At 40.3% G+C, this 20,930-nt stretch overlaps 1 protein-coding gene across 2 annotated transcripts in view; it reads left to right on the top strand.

The window, feature by feature from the left end:
- Positions 1-20,930, top strand: part of KIF5C (kinesin family member 5C) — a 77,314-nt gene that overhangs the window by 15,780 nt on the left and 40,604 nt on the right. For both annotated transcript variants that reach the window (XM_053406254.1, XM_053406242.1), the window contains exons 2-5: positions 519-609; positions 6,398-6,471; positions 14,714-14,818; positions 19,432-19,480. In XM_053406254.1, the coding sequence (XP_053262229.1) occupies positions 519-609; positions 6,398-6,471; positions 14,714-14,818; positions 19,432-19,480 (319 nt within the window). The remainder of the gene's footprint in view (positions 1-518; positions 610-6,397; positions 6,472-14,713; positions 14,819-19,431; positions 19,481-20,930) is intronic.

The following is a 20,930-nucleotide window of genomic DNA, read 5'->3' on the forward strand; positions in this document are numbered from 1 at the left end:
TATGATGAGTTTCCCATTTCTTGGTAATATAATCTCAACCATAGACCCATGTCCCTTTAAACATTTCCCTTTCCTTAATTGAAACAAGGTATATCTGTACCTTAATGTGCTGTTAATGTAGGATTCAGTGGGAATAAGATATTATATGAGAGAGATTGTAATGTTTTGATATTACAAATGCCAGTTTCTGTTCAGATCATTCATTTTATATTTTTAATTGCTAAAGAAGGAGGTTAGACCTTTCCAACTGCAATGTTAATGTTTGAGCCTATTCTGTTTCCTTCATACGATGATGAATCTGATAAGCTTCTAGGAAATTAGAATTCTGGTTTCTGTTTGCTAAGTGCTCTGAATAGGCTATCTCACAAATGCCAGATATGCCATAGGAACATCTTTTGTAGTAATCAACAATCCAAATTGAGCAGGTGTGCTGTTTTATATGGTTCTCTGTAGGCTTTTATGATAACCCTTTTGTCATTTGTGGTCTTTCGTAAAAATACCTTTTGTTTTTATTTCAGCAAGGGAAACCCTATGTCTTCGATAGAGTGTTCCCTTCGAATACATCCCAAGAACAAGTCTATAATGCTTGTGCCAAGCAGATTGTTAAAGGTAAGAGATTCTCAAATAATTTCTAGTCATGCCTGAAAGGGCTCGTGGCAAACTGAAATAGAGAGTGGGTGGTAAACAAAGGTGGAACGGGGTAATTTTTCTTTGTTTCTGTTGATATTTATGGAGCTACAGGTGAGATGTGAAAACCTCTGAAATAAACTGGGAGCTCAAGGATCTCAGCCTGTAGCTCAGGTAGAGAAATACATGCATCTTGCATTGCCCTACTTCTGAATAGCATAGCTCATTAGTAAAGTACCTGCTTTGTATGCAGAAACTCATAGGTCCAATCCCTTGAACCTCTAGTTAAAAGGAGCAGGTAAAAGGTGAGTGGAAAAGCTCTCTACTTGGGACCCTCCCCATGCTATGGCCAGTCAAACTGGACTCAACAAGGTGGATGAACAATCTGACTTGGTGTAAGACAGCTTCTGAAATTCCTTTCAGCTTTAACTTTTAAAGACATAGCTGTACTTGATGAGCCTCTCTGAAGCTAGAACTATGAACTTACCAAGTTTCTGGAACCATTCTTGAAAACGCTCTTTTTTTGGCAGAGACATGATCCTAAAATCTCCATAGCATTGGCATCTATTTCTGTAACTGCTATGACTGTGATGTGTGACAAATAATGATAATGTTGTCTAAGATGAGGCATTTGTAAACCTAAACCATTGATGGGGTGGCCTTCAGTTCTCTGGGCCTATAGTTTCAACTATTCATCCAGCATTCCCCACCTTTGACCTTGTTAATCTGGCTCAGGTGTGGCCTTTATTTTGGATGCAGATTGGTGTCTGCAGTGCCTTTATCCATCTGCTGGTTTTTCCGGAGTGCTATTAACCTTATTAGACTAACTGATAGGGTTATACCTATCCCTCCCAATGAATAAATTAATCATGTCCTCATTTATTCTCAGTGGCAACCTGGTCCTTAGGGACTGTTCCCATTTAGTGACTTGGAGCTGGAAACGCTATTTAAAAAAAATATGTTAATTGTGGAGCTTGCCACTTCATTCCGTAATCATTTTGTCAGTTGGTATGGATACCAATAGTGTTATGTTGACATGCAGTTTTGAATCTGGGGATTCATAGTTGAAAGGCAAAGCGATGGCTTCTCTTTCTCCTGTCTTAAATATCACATATAATCTTTCTCTAACTCCTCCTGATACTCAGAGTTATTCCAAAGGGGGATGGGGGAGATCTTAGTATATTTTAAAGCTGGCTTCATTGCAATATGTTAACACTGATATTTCTCCCCCAAGCTTCAACCACAATTTCCTGTAAATTGTTCCCCCTGCTTTCTCTCATGTCCTACTCTAGCTATTTGTTGTTAGGAGAATAGAAAGGCTTCAGTCCATTTTCTGTGCAGGAAAATGACTGTTCTATCAGCTGAATCCTGCTGACTGGGAGGAATTAAGCACCATGGTTACTAGAAGATGTTACTGGAGTGCGTAGGAATAAGAAATGGCCAATATACGCAAACTGGTGGGCATTTGTCTTTTTTACTGTGGCTGTGCACAAGGGACATCTGGAGCCTTGGATAAAGGCAAAATGATATTTTAATGATTTTCTTCAAATAATTGCTTACTGAGACATCCTCAGTTCACAGTGAATAAACTATTGACCGACTCCTTTGGGTTATATTATTGCATGACCATTGAATAATAAACTGCAGGTATATCTATTTTGTAAAACGTCGAGGGAGGTGTGTGTGTGTAATTTTGAACTGAACTTGTGTTACAGGAGTAATATGGTTGCTATTTTATCAGTGTAGAAATTCATGAACAGAAAAGAGCAGGAACATGTGGAGTCTGTCCTTGATTTTGTTTCTCCTGTGTGAATTCTGCATTCCTGTGTTATGATTAGCATGAAATGGAAACATGGCATAAGAATCTGCCCTAGTCTGTATCAGGGATTTCCAAATTTTCTTTGCAGCAGACCATTTGAAAACTGCTGAGAGTCTGGGCTTTATGGTTTTTCTGAATGTTGTATTAATTGTCATACACTGTGCTAAATGCTGTATGATGTTTAATTGTATTTTTTATTATCTTTTGTTTTTCTTATATGTGATAGTTTATGGTTTGACAATTAAAATTCCAAATTGTAATACAATAAATACAATATAAGAAATATAAGAAACAATGAAAATGCAATTACAAATCAATATGAATATTTATTGTGATGGATGTGCTGTGTCTGGTCTTCAGCCACATATCCGCAGACATGTCATAGACCACCTGAATGAAGCTTATGGACCACAGTTTAGGTAGCCCTGGTCTATATATAAAGAAATTCTTCAGTTTGGAAGAAGAGAACACTCCAGGATCTTGATGTGGGTTTCGACAGTGCCTTTTTAGTACACAGCCATCAGCACTATTCCTCTGGACAGCTCCGTGGGTGTGATAGAACTCAGGAGGTTTTTGATGGTTTCTTCCTGAACTGCCAGCTTTGATTGTAAACCTACCAATCAGCCATTCCAAATTCTGCACAAACATCTTAAGTTTCATTTCAGAAAAGAGCAACAATTTTACTGATTACCTCAAAGCATATTGACCTAGTAGATTAGCAAATCTGCATTAAAACATACAAGTCAGGACATTGTCTAATTTTTGGAAAAACTGATTCTTAATATCTTTGTAAATGTCTAGGAAGATATTGCAAGATCCAGATTTTAGTAATTATTTTTAGTAAGTAAAAATATTGACTATCTATTGGATCTAAGTGTTTTAAAATTAGCGTGTTCTAAATGTGTTTTTTTTAATTTCTAAAAAAGTGCCTTTCATTTACCTTGTTTATTTGCCCTAAGCTTTTGTTTTTTTTAAAAAAACAGAGCTAAATTAAATGTTAATTTTCAGCCTAAGTGGTTTCTTTTGAGTGAAATACAGTGCATGGATGGTTAAAAATCTGGTTCATAATTATCTATTTGAAACCACAACTGATTGCTCTACCAAGGAAAGCTGCTGTCTCAATAATATGCAAGTCTTGTTTCATTGAACTGAAAATCAATATGATGTTGCTTTTAGGAAGGCATTCAGAATGAGACTTTGCAATTCCACAAGCTTGTAATTCCTCCAGCTGTTTAGGGACCCCTTTGCTAAGAGCAAGAGGCTGGCCAGAAACATAAATTATTGTGTTTAAAGGCTAAACCTTTAGTTCAGTTTTTTTCCATTTTGTGAGATCAGTGCTGTCAGTCTTGCAGTAGGAAAGGAACAAGGTTTATTATTATCAGTTCTGTTTTTATGTTTGTGATGCAGAAGGACAGGGAAAATTTTCTATGTCCTAGTATTCATTGTTTATCTATGCCAGTATTTCTTTGTTGCTCTTCAGTGTTTTTGCATAGTAGCATGGTGATTTAAGGTTCCTAGTAAGCTAAAGAGAAAACTGAAGCTTTGAAATGGGGTTAAGAAGGAAAGAGTCACTGGATTTGTATGATTTCTTCCCCTGGGATGGTAACTGCTTATAGAAAACTGTAGACGAATTAATAATTTTACAGTCACTGTGATTAGACTTCAGTGTCTCTCCCCACGCTTTTCAGATACATATAAGGTTCTCCGAACAATGATTAGTTATTCTAGTATTTTCTCTCTCTGCCTTTAGCATTCTGTAGGATTTGAAGCTCACATAAAAAATACCTTTCCTGTTTTCTCTTTCAAATTTATATACTTCTGCATACCCAGGAAATCCTCTGAGCATATAGAAATATGTTTTGGGGTGACCCAGTTTTACTTCCAACCTAATAAGCACTTCCAACCTGATAAGCACCCTTGTTTGCTATTAAAAGCATGATGGTTTGTTTTTTCACAAGTTGCTTTGAGGCTTTTATACTCCACCTCAACCTCCATCAGTAAAAGTTGTTGTAACACCATCTTCTTTAAGAGGGGTATTTATTTATTCTCACTACCCTACTGACTGTCACTTGACTATACCAGCAGCTTAGGTAGCCCAGTTCAACAAACCCTAGTGAGCCAAAAGCTATGCGATAGTAGCCTGATGAAAAAAGGAGGGCACGGTTCCTGCACTTTTAACAGTTGTGCAGAGGAGGGAATTTTATCAGACATAGCTTGTATGACAATACACTGCTACTTTTAGCCAGTATGTCTCCAGTTGCTGAGAAACACAGATGCAGGAGTATGTTCTTCTGCTCAGGTCTTGCCCATGGGCATCTGGTTGGTCACTGTTGAACAGGATGTTGGACTAGATGAACCTTTGTCCTGACCCAGCAGTTTGCTCTTAGGTTTTCACACAACTATTAAAAGGTTCAGGAGCCCTTCTCTCTTTTCCACCTGGCAATTCCAAAATGCATGCAAGTCCAGTCATTCTGTTTCTTGAATGGACAGCTCCCTTTGTGGAACTGAGAGTAGGTACCTGGAATTTCTGGAACAGTTGTAGGGATTTTGGGGTGGGTGGGGTGGGACATAGTTTCTCTTGTCACAAATCCTTGAAGCTATTTGTGCTACAGGGCAGACTCTTAACAGCAGAAGTTGTGCCAGGTGAAGAAGAGTGTGTGTCAACCTCACAACATGTTGTGTGGGAACAATGTGGTCTTACTGGCTCTTAATTACATTTTTCCCCCTGTATTCCTAACTTCCTTGTTTGGTGAATTTTTGGGTGGTATTCAGTGTTGTGCTGTGGTAGACATCCTGGCAGTGCAAGCATTACAGCTTTCTTTATGGAGTGATTCTGTCCCCTCCTCCCCCTGCATGCTGCTCTGGGTGTTCTCCTGACTCCGTGAGCCAATTTTGGGGAGCACTGCGGGAAAAGCGGGAGGGAAAGCCCTGATGTGCATGCAGAAGCCCTTGTGCAGGGTTTGCACTGAGAGAACTCGTTAGGTGAATCCAACTGCTTATATTTTACAAGCCAAAGTAACTTTCAAGAATTTGGCAGGGGGAGAGATATTTTGTGTTCTTTATTATAACTTTTATTCCTTCTGATCTTGAGAGTCATTTCCTTCCTAAAATAAGTATGCGCTGAAAGTAACTTTCTGTTCCAGTCTAATTTCTTTCGCCATATGAGCTCTAAGATATAATATTCTGTCCTCAGTCTTCACTAGGTTACTTCCACCCATGTAACAGGGTTTCTCCTTCCTCTTCTTTCCCCTACAGCTTCCCCATATGCTCCAGTGAATCCCTCAATCCTCCAGAGCAGATTTTATTGGGGTGCAGGTTGGAAAGAGAGGAAGGGAAAGTCTCTTTGCTTGAGTGGAAGACCATTCTGCTGGCAGACGGACACCACTGGATGTCCCCCATAATGTGGGAAGGAGGAACTCATTGTGCCAAATTTACACTGGGAAGTATTCTAGGCTCCATATCTTTTCAAGAGAGTAGGCATTGGAATCAACTTTCTTACTCCTTTCCCATTCAATAACAAGAAAAAATGAATATAAAACAATCCTATGTTGAGAAGAAGCAGTAGGCAAATCTTAAAACGGCCATTGTTCCTTTTACTTTGGAACCGGCATAGCTCATGATTCATATAATTATCTTCTTTCCTTATCTTCCTCAATTAGTAAACTGGACACAGTAACCAGTATCCAAATGATATTTATTCGGGGAAGCAGTAGGAAGTCACAACAGATGCTATTTTCTAAATTTGATCTAGCTGGGAAGAAATCTGGTTTCTTTATGTTACCCTTCACAGTACATCTGTACATTTTCCTGCCAGATACCTCCTTCTAATTTCCTAGTTCCTCCCCCCCACCTCCCCCCCATCTTCTGACTAAATGTTGGCTAATGGCATCTTCCTTGATGAATTATAGTATCCTATATAAAAAAACCCAAATTTATTCTTTCTACTTTCAGATGTTCTTGAGGGATACAATGGTACAATTTTTGCTTATGGTCAAACATCTTCAGGAAAAACACATACCATGGAGGTAAGAGTGATTTTTCAAATATAGATTTATTGACAATATGCTTATTAGACAGGAAAAACGGCTTGGAATTGCTGAAGTGGATTTTGCTACTAATAGAGAAAGAGTGGGTTGTGTCAAATTATGTCCGTCTTTGATCCTGCAGAGGCTCCCATGAATGGAAGGGGAGAAGTGGTATCTGTGGATTTTCTCTCTGTTACTCTATAACACCTTCCTCTAATCTGCTTCAGAGAGTTGGTGAACTCCCAGGAACATGCAGGTGGTACTGCAGAGGGCTGCAAGGGAAAAGGGGCATTTTGCAAAAACCTCTCCCTCCCACCTTTTGTGCGTGTAACGCTTTGCTAGAGTTTAAGCTTTCCACAATTTGAAGGATACAACTGGTAGACCCCACTAAAATTAAACTGCATTTTTAGAAGGGTAAACTTTCATGGTAAGGTTTTTTTTAAAAAAAACCACACAAGCAAACAACTGTGTTGTATGTATAATATAATATATTGCATGTGCATGTGTATGTATGCACACTTCCATTTTGAAATTTACCCAACTCAAATGTTCTAGTCTGGACATAAATATGTGTGGTTGTTTCTTAGCATATATTTGACTCTCTGCTTTTAGTCAACCAGTTACATATAGAAAGCTAGAATCTCTCTCTCTGTCTTAAGCCTACACAGAATGGGGCTTCTTCTCCAGCTGAGGTCCTTTGGCCATGCTACATATATACTGGGTAGAATTTGATCATGCGTGGCAAGGGCATTGCAAGGTTGGCTTATCAGAAGGTAACTTTACTCTTCTTCTACACAATAGCACATTCTTCAGTCAAATCTCATAACATAATCAGAGTTTTGTAACTGTATTCTGGGTTTCCTTCTATTCTTATTAGGGTTTCCTCAGTTAGAAAATTGATAACAGCCAAGGATCCGCAAGCTGTAACTGGGCTTGTTAGCCAACAATAGTTTCTACTGGCAGCCAATTTCTTAGATTGCCTCTGTAGAACAGAGTGAATCCTTTTTATACCTTTATAGGAGAGGAGTAGTATGTAGCAACCTCTAGTGACATACAGGAGCATAGGAAGCTTCCTTATACTGAGCCATACCATTGGCAAAGGTAAAGGGTAAAGGGACCCCTGACCATTAGGTCCAGTCTTGGCCGACTCTGGGGTTGCGGTGCTCATCTCGCTTTATTGGCCGAGGGAGCCGGCATACAGCTTCCGGGTCATGTGGCCAGCATGACTAAGCTGCTTCTGGCGAACCAGAGCAGCACACGGAAACGCCGTTTACCTTCCCGCCAGAGTGTTACCTTTTTATCTACTTGCACTTTGACGTGCTTTTGAACTGCTAGGTTGGCAGGAGCAGGGACCGAGCAACGGGAGCTCACCCCATTCGAACCGCCGACCTTCTGATCAGCAAGTCCTAGGCTCTGTGGTTTAACCCACAGCGCCACCTGCGTCCCTATACCATTGGTAGCCAGATACAATTTACACTTTGCCAGTTCATTTCTGGGCCCAATTCAAGGTGCTTGTATTCATGTTTAAAGCCTTGAATGACTCAGGTCCCAGATACCTGAAAGACTGCTTCCTTCCATACAGACCCTATCAGGTGCTGAGATTGACAGAGAAGGCCCTTTTGGTAGTTCCTCAGAGGCTTGTGGGGTGATAGCCCAGGAAGAGGCATTCTGTGTTGTGGCCCCTAAGCTATGAAACTTCCTTGCCACTGAGGTGCATCTGGCCCCTTCAGTGTACAGCTTTTAGAGAATGATGAGGATGGGCCTCTTTATCCCAGCTTTTGACACCTGAGGTGTATGTATTTGGGACCTCCCCCCCTTGTTTTATGGTTGTGGGTTGTTCCCCCCCCCAAAATGTTGTTTTTATTGTTATAACCCTCCCTGGGAAGGGTGGGAAACAAACAACTGGCAGAAGCTTAGGCAGCAATTACAGACATATTTTTCTGACTTATACCCAGAAAATTGCAGGCTTCCAACTGAATGTCTCCCCTCCTTCTCTACAGCCCATCTGCTGCCCCCCAAACCCAGTGCCTAAACTCCTCTCCAGTCCACAACACTTCTGAGATAGAGCATTGCAATCAGCCTGATGCCACACATTTTGTGTCTTTAGTTTGCTTATTGGCTTTAACAAAATGAATATTTTGTTGCACTTGTAGTAGAGGTACTGCAAGCTTATCCTCCATTCTAGTCACCATGGATGTGAGCCCCTGGCAGTGGCAGATAAGCCCCCCATCTCTCTTTGTAAATGAATGTGCAGCTCAAACTAAAGAAGAGAATAACATGCTGCAGGGAGGACATGCTAGCAGTAGACTGCAAAATAACTCTACCAGTATTTAATAATGCACAGTTCAGCTTTTAGTGTGCATTAAATGTGCATTATTTAACATACTTGAATGTGGTCGTGGTGGCACATTTGCCTGGTCTATAAGCAGCCTTATCTGTCACACAGTTGCCTATTTTCCTTCCAAATGCACATCTGTCAAAAACGACTGACTGGCTTCCTGCTGTGCTGATTTTCTAGGTGGTTTATAACCCTCATGAGTCCTATAGAAAGCTCCGAGATGCTGCTGCTGATTCTTGTTAGCCAAGGACACGATGACCATTTCTTATGCAGTAAAGTAGTGTAGTGTTCCAAAAAAACATATTCCTGCTTCCTTCCATTGTTCCATTGGTGTTTTTCCCCCCTGAGGAGCCTCTCTCTCCCCAGCTGCATTAAATAAGGCTAAAGGCCACATGTTCTCCATTCCCAGGTGGTTAAAGGACTGCTGCACACATTATGTGAAACATTCATGTGGTTTGAAAAATGCAGAAAAATAGCAGCAAGCTCTAATCAAATTACTGGTTCCCTGCTCTATGTAAATCTCTTGTAGGTCAGTGTTAAATTAATACCTTCCAAAACCTGTGATTGGCCTTCTTACATGTTGTAGCATGTAAGGTGGAGGCCACGGGCACACATGGTATTTTTACAAGTTTGAATATTAATGTGTGTTTACTTACCTAGAATGCCACTTAATTTGAGGCTATCACATTGTCTGATTTGCCAAGAACATCTTGGTCTATGGATGTGTAGAGAGGCCATCTTGGTCGCTGCTCTGCCAATATGGAATTCTTTCCATTTCATCAGAAATGGAACACTTTCTACAAGTGCCTCAAGGCTCCTCTTTTTAGATGTGATATGGCTGACTGTATTTGGTGTTTTAATTTTTAGATGAAATAGTAATAATTGTGTGGAATTCCTTGAGCCACTGGAGGTTGGATGTGGTGAGAATCCAAGTGACTGTGTAGTCTGTCATAAGAAGGGAAGTGAGAATTAGCTTTTTGCTTCTTATAAAATAACCAGTTCCCTCAGCAGCTCCCACCGCCTCCCCCTTTTAAGTTTAATGATGGAATAAAATGCCACCTCTGCTTTAGCTAAGTCTTTACTGCCTTTTTAGAGAACAGGTTCGGGGGTGGAGCAGGCAAGGGGAATCACTCACTTGTTGTGTGCAGATGGTGGAATGACAGAGTAATCCACCAGCTTAGAATTTAATTAAATCAAAATGTCTGTGGTGCTTGAGCTGGTGGATGGAAAAAAATATATTTGAAAGCCAATTTGCATTCAGAGTTACAGGCTCAGATTATTGTAGGAAAAGACGGGAATGTTTGCTACCCATTGTTAAATCATGCTTTTTATGATGCTTTAAATGCAGCTCCAGGCCTTTACTAAGTTTTATTTTAATACTCCTTTTAAGCCCTCTTATAATACTATTAAGAATACGTCTTTATTGGGGGAGGGGAGTTTATGTAGAGAGGAGTGGTCATTAATTCCTGGAAGTAAACATCTTAAATGCTTCAGATTTGAAAATACTTTGAATGCTAAAAGACAAGAATCTTTTTATAGTTTGCCACTCTTTTCATAATCCGCAGTAAACTTCTTCCTTTTGTCCCCACATCCCATTTCTCATGGCCCTTGGGGATTGCAAGTTGTATATGTATAGACAACCCTTCCACAATTTAGTGGCCTCCAGATATTTTTGACTACAACTCCTATTATTTTTTACCATTGGCCATACTCACTGGGGAGGTGCAGTCCAAAATACAGGATTGAGAAGGATGAGATAGACTTGTCCATTTAATCACAGTGTTCCTCTTGATGCATCTTTCTCATCTCCTGCTTGAATGTATGAAGTTGGGAAGTTTTAGTGGGCACAGTTCTTCACCCACTCAATATATTCTAAGTATTCAGGTGCTGAAGTTGGGAGCAGGACTGTAGACAGAATGTGCTCTGCAGAAGTTCAGGATTTGGTTAAAGAAGAATACATAATCTTAATGCATTATATATATGAATGTGACATGGGTCAAACATGAAGACTTTGAAATGTCAATGAAACATGTTTCAATGAAGGATACGTCATCTTCTAAATCTTGGACCTTCAAAGTATTCCTGAATGTATATAGTCAGTAGCCAGTCATCTGTCAGATATTTGCAAAGATCAATTAATTTTTGCCCTTATTGTGGCATAATATGTGATCCAAGTATAGCCAAGTGGTTCTTTGTTAGGGACGCCTTCTGAATATCATCCTTCTCACAGCTTTCTTTCTCATTTCTGCCTCCTGAATAGCACTGGTAATTGGAGGATGGAAAACTTTGAAGAGAACCCTTGAGTCAGGCAGCTATAAATAGTCTGCTTGCTTTTCATTTTTAATTTCCTTCTGACTGGCTTAAATGTTTAAACTGGCTGCCATTCCACCAGTTCTGTTGTGGCGTAGTACAGCACATTATGCCCAAAGGGAGATGCAGCTGAGAATTGTGATGAAAACTGACTGGATTTGCCAGTTTCCTTGTTTGTGAAGTGGCACAGCGAGGCAAAAAATAGATGGGCTGTAAACATATTATTATTATTTACATTGATTAAAATTATTTATAGACCACCCTTCATTAAAAAATAATAATATAAAGGGCCTTTCACTGTAATATAGGCCTGGGGAGCCTTTGGACTGCAACTTCCAACAGTCCCATCCATCATGGAATAATTATGAGGGATGAGGGATGGGCCAAAGGTTCCCCAGCTTTGCAAAAATCCAGATGTAGCAGCAGGTCATTCTAGATTGAATGCTGGGCTTCCAGTGGGTAGAGAAGTGGTATCCTCCCTCATTTTCCTCTTAATTCTACTTTCCCAGTACTTTTGATCCTCACCAGTATGGTGCTGTACAGTCAGAAAATAATGGCATAAGGCCTACGAATCCATCCAAGGCAGCATCTTGGATTGTGTCAGGGGACTGCCATCGGAACAGGGGAGGGAGGCAGAGCCTCCGATGCTTCTGAGGAGCAGTTCCTCTTCCAGCGAGGGGAAAAGCCACGCCTCCAATTGAGAAGAGAGGGAAGGGGCCAGCCAAGGTGGGATAGGGCTCGAGGATGCTGCTGAGAGCCCCAGCGCCTCACCTAACTGGGCTGGCCAGGAGGGACGCACGCCACTTCCCTCACCCAGCTTGCTCAGAGGGGTGAAACACAAGGAGGGGAGGCGGAGGCTTGGGGTGTCTGAGTTCTTATGTTGGGGAAAAAGCTGGAAGGCGCCACTCCCAGATTCTGCAAGTGACTAAGATGGACATGAACTTTGGGGTTCTGCACTGTAAATAGTTTGCACTAACAAAACCTGTAAAAGACAGGTCGGAGTCCTGCCTGGTTACTCACGAGCAACCACCACACAGCATCTGACAGATAGACTCCCTGCTTGCCCTCTTGATATCCACGTTGTCAATATCAGAAACAGGACTACTAAGCTTTCCTGCTTCACATGTCTCATCCTTGACTGAAAGTATTCAATGTCATGCTTAGCCCTTACTTATTACAAGCAGGATCAAAATTGTTTCAGCTGATAGACTCCTGATGCATGCATGAAACAAGAGAAGTCTGGTTTGCTCCTCTCCTCTCATGTTCTGTTTATGTGAAGCACGCTTGTGTGGTATGTTTTGGTCTGACTTGCCTTCGTTCACACGTGTGTGCAGGAGTACACACAATAGACTGATATGTCCCTGGTAATGCAGAAGCAGGCTTCATGTATTCTGGCTTTTCAGTTCACATGTGCTGTGAAACTGTGAATTGGTCTCCCTCGGGAGGTTGTGGACTCCTCTTCTGTGGAGCTTTTTAAGTGGAGGTTGGATGGTCATGGATGCTTTAGCTAAGATTCCTACATTGCAGGGGGTTGGACCACATAAACCATGGGGTCCCTTCCAGCTCTATAATTCTATGGTTCTATGATCCTTTCAGGAGTGTCCTGAGGTTCATAAAACCTTGCCTTCTTTAAGGGCACATGCACCGCAAGACCTTTGTTATGAAACCCTTTGCTGTTCCTCAGAACCATTGCAACCCTTCACATCAACATCCCTGGGTAATGTTTTCAGAGCAATAGCTTTACATTTCAGGCAGGGTGACCACAATGCGGCCCTCCTCAGTCACAAAGTATTGGTTGAAAGGGCAGGTTGAATGTTTCATATTCATAATTAAACAGAAGGACCACAAGTCCACTTGCATTATGTTGCACCTAACAAAAAGGAAAGTGAAGGGGGATGCTGGTTCATTATTGTGGCGCTGACTAATTTTTGTTTCCAGAGGAAAAGTGAAAAATGACATGCCGTCAGGAAAAATGTTCTTCTCTTTCATCTTCAGAGCTCCCGAATAAAGCAAAGGAAGCTGACTGTGCAAGCTACCAGCAGTGCTGGCAAAGCAGCATTTGTTGGCATTAGGCCCAGCAGAACAATCTGCAGACTTATTACAGGCTCATCTCCCCCTCTTCCAATCTTGCAATAATTTCCATCTATGTGGTAGCTCAGTCGCTGGTGCATAAGCTGGAAACTGCCTTCCAAGTATTAGAAACTGTGTTCTGGAGACATTTGCTCTGCATTCCCCAAAAGAGATTTGTTTTGATGTTAAATGGCCATAAAGAGCCATTTCTTTCTATAGAGAGTCCCAAGAAGGACAAATAAATTGAGGAATGAACATACCTTAGTGATAAAGTGTATGCTTTGAATGTGGAAGGTGACCATCCCAGAGTCAAGTCTCAGGCATCTCCCATTCAAAAAAATAGAAAAGTAAAAATGATCAGGTAGGAGTCCATTTCATGAGACTCTAGAGAGCCATTGCCAGTCAAGGAGATAATACTGAGCTAGATGGACATACAGCTTGATTTGGCAAAAGGCAGCTTCTTACGTACCTAATTTAGTACAGTATTACAGAGGATGTTGAGGTGTAGAGTTGGGGCTATGCTGCATAGTCACATGATGACAAGTGTTTATATCCCTGCTGGCTAAGCACTTTGCAAGGATATAAGTATAAATAGTCTTTTCCGCAGGCCTGCACAGTAGAAGAAGAGGTGAGGACGAGAAAAGGGGTCAGCAGGGAACTGGGTAAAGAGATGTACATTCAGCAACTTCTCTAAAAATGGTTGTGGTTTGGGCAAGTTCTAGGATAAAGCGGGGGGGAAGCTAATAATAATTAACAGTATGATAAATCATGGTTGTAGTAATAATACATAACAAATACAAGCATTTGTATATTGCTTTTGAGTGTTGAAAGCATTTCACATGGACTATCCTGCTCTTGCCTACCTTACAGGGCCCACTGTATATTCCAGGGGTGTGTCCCCTAGACAGGAAGGTTGTGGCTTGGCTAAGGCCACCTAGTAAGTTCATGGCAAAGGTGATCTGCCCAATTTATATCTCAGTCTCTTAACTACCCTGCTGCACTATTGGCAAACAGTACATTGTGGGGGCAGAAGTAAGCTGAGAGTTGGAGTCAGATCTGAGTCCATGTCCCACCCTCTACCATCAACTACAGGGAATAAGACATATGGTGGGGCTATAACCATAGTGTGCAAAATAGGCAATTAAAAAAACATACTATTACTTATTTACAGCATTTGCCACACAGCAGGTACATACATTGGTATCCCATCTTGCAGGACTGTTGCGGAGAGAAAAACATAGTAAAGTTTGTGAACCTGACAAAGTGAAGGGGGATGCTGGTTCATTATTGTGGCGCTGACTAATTTTTGTTTCCAGAGGAAAAGTAAAAAATGACATGCCGTCAGGAAGGAAAGGAGCACTATATGAATTATTAATACTTGCAATTGTGTACGTATCTAGAAAATTACTGGAAAGCAGTCAGCTTATGTTTGTTACGTGAACATGCATTTTGTGAAGATTCGCCACATGTATGCACATGGTGAACAGTCTTCTGCAATTTACTTCTTACCTTTTGTGTCTTCAGGGGAAGCTACATGACCCACAGCTAATGGGTATAATTCCAAGAATTGCACATGACATCTTCGATCACATCTATTCCATGGATGAAAACCTAGAATTTCACATAAAGGTAAATGCAAAATGACATGTCATGGTCAGATAAAAAGAAGCTGAGCGAGGTGCCAAACCTCAAAGGTTGCACTTTTCCCTTAAATGAAAACCTCAGAATAAATTTGGGTCTGCAATATTTCACTTTCACAAATGTTGCTTGTCAAGATTTCAGTATCTCAGATAAAATCTTATGAATTGAGAATCATGTTATACCTGTGTATATTTAACAAGCCAGAGAGCTTTGAAGAATAAAAGAGCTGAAACAGTTGAAGCATCCTTAATATTTTGGTTTGAAGTACTTTGTACAGTAAGGCCTAGTGCATGTGGTCCAAAAAATTATCCTTTCTTTTTTTATTTGAAATAACTTCTATTTCTACATACAAGTCTTTATGAGCTCTTATGTGCCTGCATTTATTTTTTTCTTGTGAATTGAGAGTGGGAGCAAATAACTGAATCAAATGTGATTTGGAGAAATGTGAACCAAGTAGTGAGCTAAAAGTACATATAGGGTTGCATGGTTTGAAAAAAGAAAAAAGAAAGGTTGTAAAATCCTATAAAACACATCCCTTTGAGGCACAGTGACCAGACACAATCCTATTTTGTGCTGGATTCAGTCTGCATTTTGCTGTGGAAAGAAAGTTGTTATATGTCACTCTTAATGATATGATCAAGATTTAAGAGCTTAGCACATCTTAACACCGGCTGTATTTAAAAGCTTTAAGTGGCTCCTGGATAATCCTGGAATGAGCTATTGAGCCAAATATTGCACTTATGGCAGGATTAGTTGTGTACCAGGCTGATAGCTTTTTCTTCGATTGGCAAAGTTTTGAGTTAATCAGATGTGGCACCCAACTGAAATATTATATAGTTGTAAGCATTTAAAGGGATTAAAAATGCTACTTGTAGACTAGCTCCCACTATTTTTGTTGCTTTGCTGGAAAATTAAGTGTTCTTGTTACTGAATGACAGATTAGAAATGATTCACAGATCCTTGCATGCCGTAGTGACTGTGTATGGTTCTGCATTTGAAAAGATCTATATATTTGCACCCAATGTAGGTGCTGTCAATCTTTGTTTTTTGGGGGTGGTGGTGGTGGGGACTGGATACCTTGATTTAATTATCACACCCCCAATGGGTGATTTGCCTGATACATCAGTCTTGGTGCACACAATTTGGGTGTTGGTTAAACTCACATATCCAGGGGCGTATTTTTCCTCTCCCATTCCATTTGACAAAGGTGGCATTGTCAATCTTCTTTTAAGGATGTGGTTAGGGGATTTGGTGTGTGCTCCCTGCCCTCGCTCTTTCCTCATTAACTGCAACATTATGTTCATGTTTACTATAGTTAATGCTAAGCAAAGTTCGCTTTTCAACCACAGCTAGAAGTTGGTTTGAGAGCCAGTGTGGTGTAGTGGTTAAGAGAGGTGGACTCATAATCTGGTGAACTGGGTTCGTGTCCCCGCTCCTCCACATGCAGCTGCTGGATGACCTTGGGCTAGTCACACTTCTCTGAAGTCTCTCAGCCTCACTCACCTCACAGAGTGTTTGTTGTGGGGGAGGAAGGGAAAGGAGATTGTTAGCCGCTTTGAGACTCCTTAGGGTAGTGATAAAGCGGGATACCAAATCCAAATATTTGGTTTGCAAATCCTGATTAATGCTAACAACATCCAGCTTGCTAGCATACCAGACTCCATCTGTTCCAGGCTATAGATTCTTGCAGACGCAGGTGCTGCGCATCACTGCTGCTTGCAAAGATCTTGTATGCACCTGCCACTCAATTGTTGGCACCATCACTCCCCAGATGCTGCATATAGTGTTGTGTTGTCGTTTTAAATCACCACATTGGTCATAGTCTTCTCTATCTATAATGACACAGAACTTTACTTGTTTATGTGGCTAGTACTTCTTGGATTGACGAGTTTAGATCTCTTTTGGAATTTAAAAAACCCTGCAAAATTTGAATATAAGATCTCTTCAGTCATTGTCTAACGTTAGACATGTAAGGAAGTAGTTTTCCTTCCCTTCATGAGTGCACAAAAAAAGGAGAAGATGAATACTTAAAATTAGCCTACTCAACTACTGTTTTGTACTGCTGTGACAGCAAATGTATTTGAATGGCATTGAACAAATTGTGGAAGCTGATTACGCAAGAGAGGTGCCATTTGGAAATGGCAGGCATTCTGGACATGGAGAGGGGAATTCCATCAAACAGCTACATGGCTTTCTGATAAAATGTTGCTACTGTCAAAGCTTGCTCAAGCATTAGAATGTTTCTATTAATATGTTGAGTCTTGCAGAGACATGCTTATTTTTAACTAAGACATGGGCGAAATGCACTCCACATACACAACGGGGGGGGGATTTAATTCAGCGCATGTTGAACATTGGAGGTAAATAGAATGACGATTATAGGCTTAGCTCTACCATTCAGTATGCCCCATATTTGGGTGTCTTTTCTCCTACTGTTTCCTTGTGGAAGTATGTCCTGAGTACCCTCTCAGAAATAAGCAAAGTACCGTATTTTTTGCACCATAACACTCACTTTTTTCCTCCTAAAAAGTAAGGGGAAATGTCTGTGCGTGTTATGGAGGGAATGCCCACGGGTGGCATGCCTACGGATTTTCCTCCTCTAAAAACTACGTGCGTGTTATGGTCGGGTGCGTGTTACAGAGCGAAAAATACGGTATCTTATTTTACTTATTATTATTTTTGTAAGGATAGTGATCTTTTTTGAAGGGAAAAGTTTGATTTGTAGCTCTGGCATGAATGTAAATGGAGTGTTATTCAGAGTTATGTGATGATGATTTAGGTCAGGTGGTACCCTTCCTTCTGTAATTACTTGAATAAAAATCCCTGTTGATTTCAGATTCTGCAGAGTGAGTTCCCTCTAAGTCAAGCTATCAGGGCTGCCAAGAAGGGGAAATAAGCTATGTTTTATACCAACAAACATCTGAATCAATGTAAATCTATAATACAGTTGTAAAATTCAAAAGGATAGTGGAGCATCCTCATATAGAAATGCTCAGCTTTCATATCGATAGTGGTGTGTGTGTGTGTGTGTGTGTGTGTGTGTGAGAGAGAGAGAGAGAGAGAGAGAGAGAGAGAGAGAACCTTTGATTTCAGTAATTTATCACCTTTGTACTCCTGGTATACTCCTGGTGGCAGAAAAAAGAAGAAGAAATGAATGAAGTGCAAGCAAAATGGTCATGCTGCACCAGGGGTGATTAAAAAATTTGTCAACACTTCAAATGTACCCAGTCCTCAGCCCCTCTCCTCAATTAAAACTGGGTTAGCTTAGAAGTTAGTCACTATGGTGCTTGTCAGTATTGGTAAGCATGGTTTTTTTCTTTTAATGCAATAAGGCTACTTTGTAGTCTGGCTTCAGTGAGCAGTGAGAACTAGTCAATTAAAGCCATCATTACATCAATAGCAAAAGTGTTCTGCCTGAGTAGCTCATGTTCTGAGAGTCCAGCATCAAATATTTAATATTTAATGATGGAAACAAGCAAACAAAAGCTCTCAGATGGACTGTAGCTTAATACCCAGTCAAACATTAAGATGGAGCATGTTTGTATTTAGTTTAATAAGCATAAGTGACTGATTCATGTTATGGTTGCTTGGGAAACAAATGGGAAGTTGTACATATTTGTTCCTTAGCAAGCTGCGAAAGTAAGACAAAACGTATCTAGACTGCAGTACAGTCTTGGATGCTTCTCATTCATGGACAGAAACAAAAACATAGGAGTCTAAACTTGAGGCACTGTGCATTCATCTCAATCAGTGCCATTTGCTCACAAGAAAACAGCTATCCATTGTTTTTGCCATATTAGAAAAAGATGAGAAGGGAAAGAAATATGTATGAGGAGACATATAAGAAGATTCAGTTAGAGATAATGCGTTGTGGCATGCAGTGGAATGGCTATATTAGTTTACAAGTTTTGTGGCACTGAAATTAGAGTCCTGCGTGATGAATTTTTACAAGTAAGTTCAATAGCTCTTCTGGACTATATAAGTATGCTAGTAGGGAAGACACCTTTTCATGCATTGCCTGAAGGAAATTCTTTTAGAACTGAATCAAGTCAATTTTCAGCCCTACAAAGATTATTTTTTAACCCCATCAGTCCACTTTTAAGGTATAAACACTCTGTTCTAATAATGTGCCACTCATGGAGTCTGTTTTAATTAACCTGTGCTTCCGCCCTACCACTAGTGATCCTAAATACCTTTCATTTCCATTGAAATTACTGGGATTTTTTAATCTCCTGAGTCTGTTACTCTTTGATATCCTTGGATACTCTCAGTATCCTTGGATTTTACTTGGATTTTACTTTCTTAATTCCTTGCCCCGCCTCAAATAATTAGAAGTGATTTCAGTAGTTCTTCAAGTAATCCACTTACCCCCCCACATTTAGCTAGCCTGTGGATTGTGCAAATATTCTTTGACTGACTCTTGTTTCAGCCTTTACACAATACAAATGTAATAAGTAAATCCAACTCTGGCAGAGAATACACAACAAAAGTAATATGCATAGACAGCATAAAATGGTTGTTTGCAACAGATTTGACCTTTTTGCAAGAACCCAAATTGAAAACTTGAAAACTTGTTAAATTAGTGTTTTTCATTTCTTTAGGTTTCCTACTTTGAGATTTACTTGGACAAAATAAGGGATTTGCTGGATGGTAAGTAAAGCAGCATCTCTCTCTCTCCTTTTTACTGTAGTTGTAATTACCAAAATGAGTATATTTTATCTTTAAAAAATAAAATGGTTTTCAGGTCAAGGACTGAACCCTGGACATTTGGATGTGTGCATTTCCTGGAGTAATATTCATACAGTGCAGACATTAAGGTCTGATAAGACTGTTTTCTCATAAAATTTGGGTTAATAGACTATATCACCCATTTAAAGTGGAGGGTGTGGAACTAAACCTTTGGTGCTCCAAAGGTTGCTGGCTACAAATTCTATAAGAGAAGAAGAGTTTGGATTTGATATCCCGCTTTATCACTACCCTAAGGAGTCTCAAAGCGGCTAACAATCTCCTTTCCCTTCCTCCCCCACAACAAACACTCTGAGGTGAGTGAGGCTGAGAGACTTCAGAGAAGTGTGACTAGCCCAAGGTCACCCAGCAGCTGCATGTGGAGGAGCGGGGAATCGAACCCGGTTCACCAGATTACGAGTCCACTGCTCTTAACCACTACACCATATTAGCCCTGGCCATTGGACATTCTGGCTGGAACTGATAGGAGTTGTAGTTCTTCAGATGCAATGTTGGACCAGCTTAAGCCAACATGGTGCAGTGGTCAGAAATGATAGGACTTTCAGTTGGCCATCATCTGGAGGGCCACAGGCTAGCCACCTTTATGTAGTTCATTAAGGCATCCCTGATTAAAAGATAAAGTGTACTATAGAAGTACCTCCCAGAAGTACATCCAGAAGCAAAGGCTGGTTGGGTTGTCCATATCCAGTTTTTGAAATGCCCAGAGACTGTAGTCAATTGCCCGATATTTAGACTTCTGTAAACAAAGCACTACTTACAGGAAGAGAACGGGGGCAGATAACCTATAACAGTTGGGAAACTGTCTTACAATTTTGGAGAGCAGAGTGTCATGTTTGCATCCATGTCCCCTTCCCACCAGACTTCCTGGGCTTTCAAGGGTTGTTGGGTTTCTTTTTCCTGGTCTTAATAGTGGTTGAAGCAATAATCTCCCACTATTTTTCATACTTTAAAAAAAAATTGCTGGGAATGCTCTTAATATTTTGTTTTCGTTTTTAAAAAAGGTATCTTATGAATTGAGAATCATGTTATACCTGTGTATATTTAACAAGCCAGAGAGCTTTGAAGAATAAAAGAGCTGAAACAGTTGAAGCATCCTTAATATTTTGGTTTGAAGTACTTTGTACAGTAAGGCCTAGTGCATGTGGTCCAAAAAATTATAGTTTGTTGGACTGGGAGCAAACAACAAGCTCATGCTGTCATGAGCTTTCTTTGCCATTACACTTTTATTTATTTCACATTCTCCAAGCAATTAACAAAATAGCAAATACAGTATGTATATGTAACAAACAAAACTGAAAACCTACAGTACAATACAATGCAATACAAAACAACAACAACAATGGAAACACCTGAA

The sequence above is a fragment of the Podarcis raffonei genome, chromosome 1 (assembly GCF_027172205.1).
Source record: "Podarcis raffonei isolate rPodRaf1 chromosome 1, rPodRaf1.pri, whole genome shotgun sequence".
Classification (NCBI taxonomy): domain Eukaryota; kingdom Metazoa; phylum Chordata; class Lepidosauria; order Squamata; family Lacertidae; genus Podarcis; species Podarcis raffonei.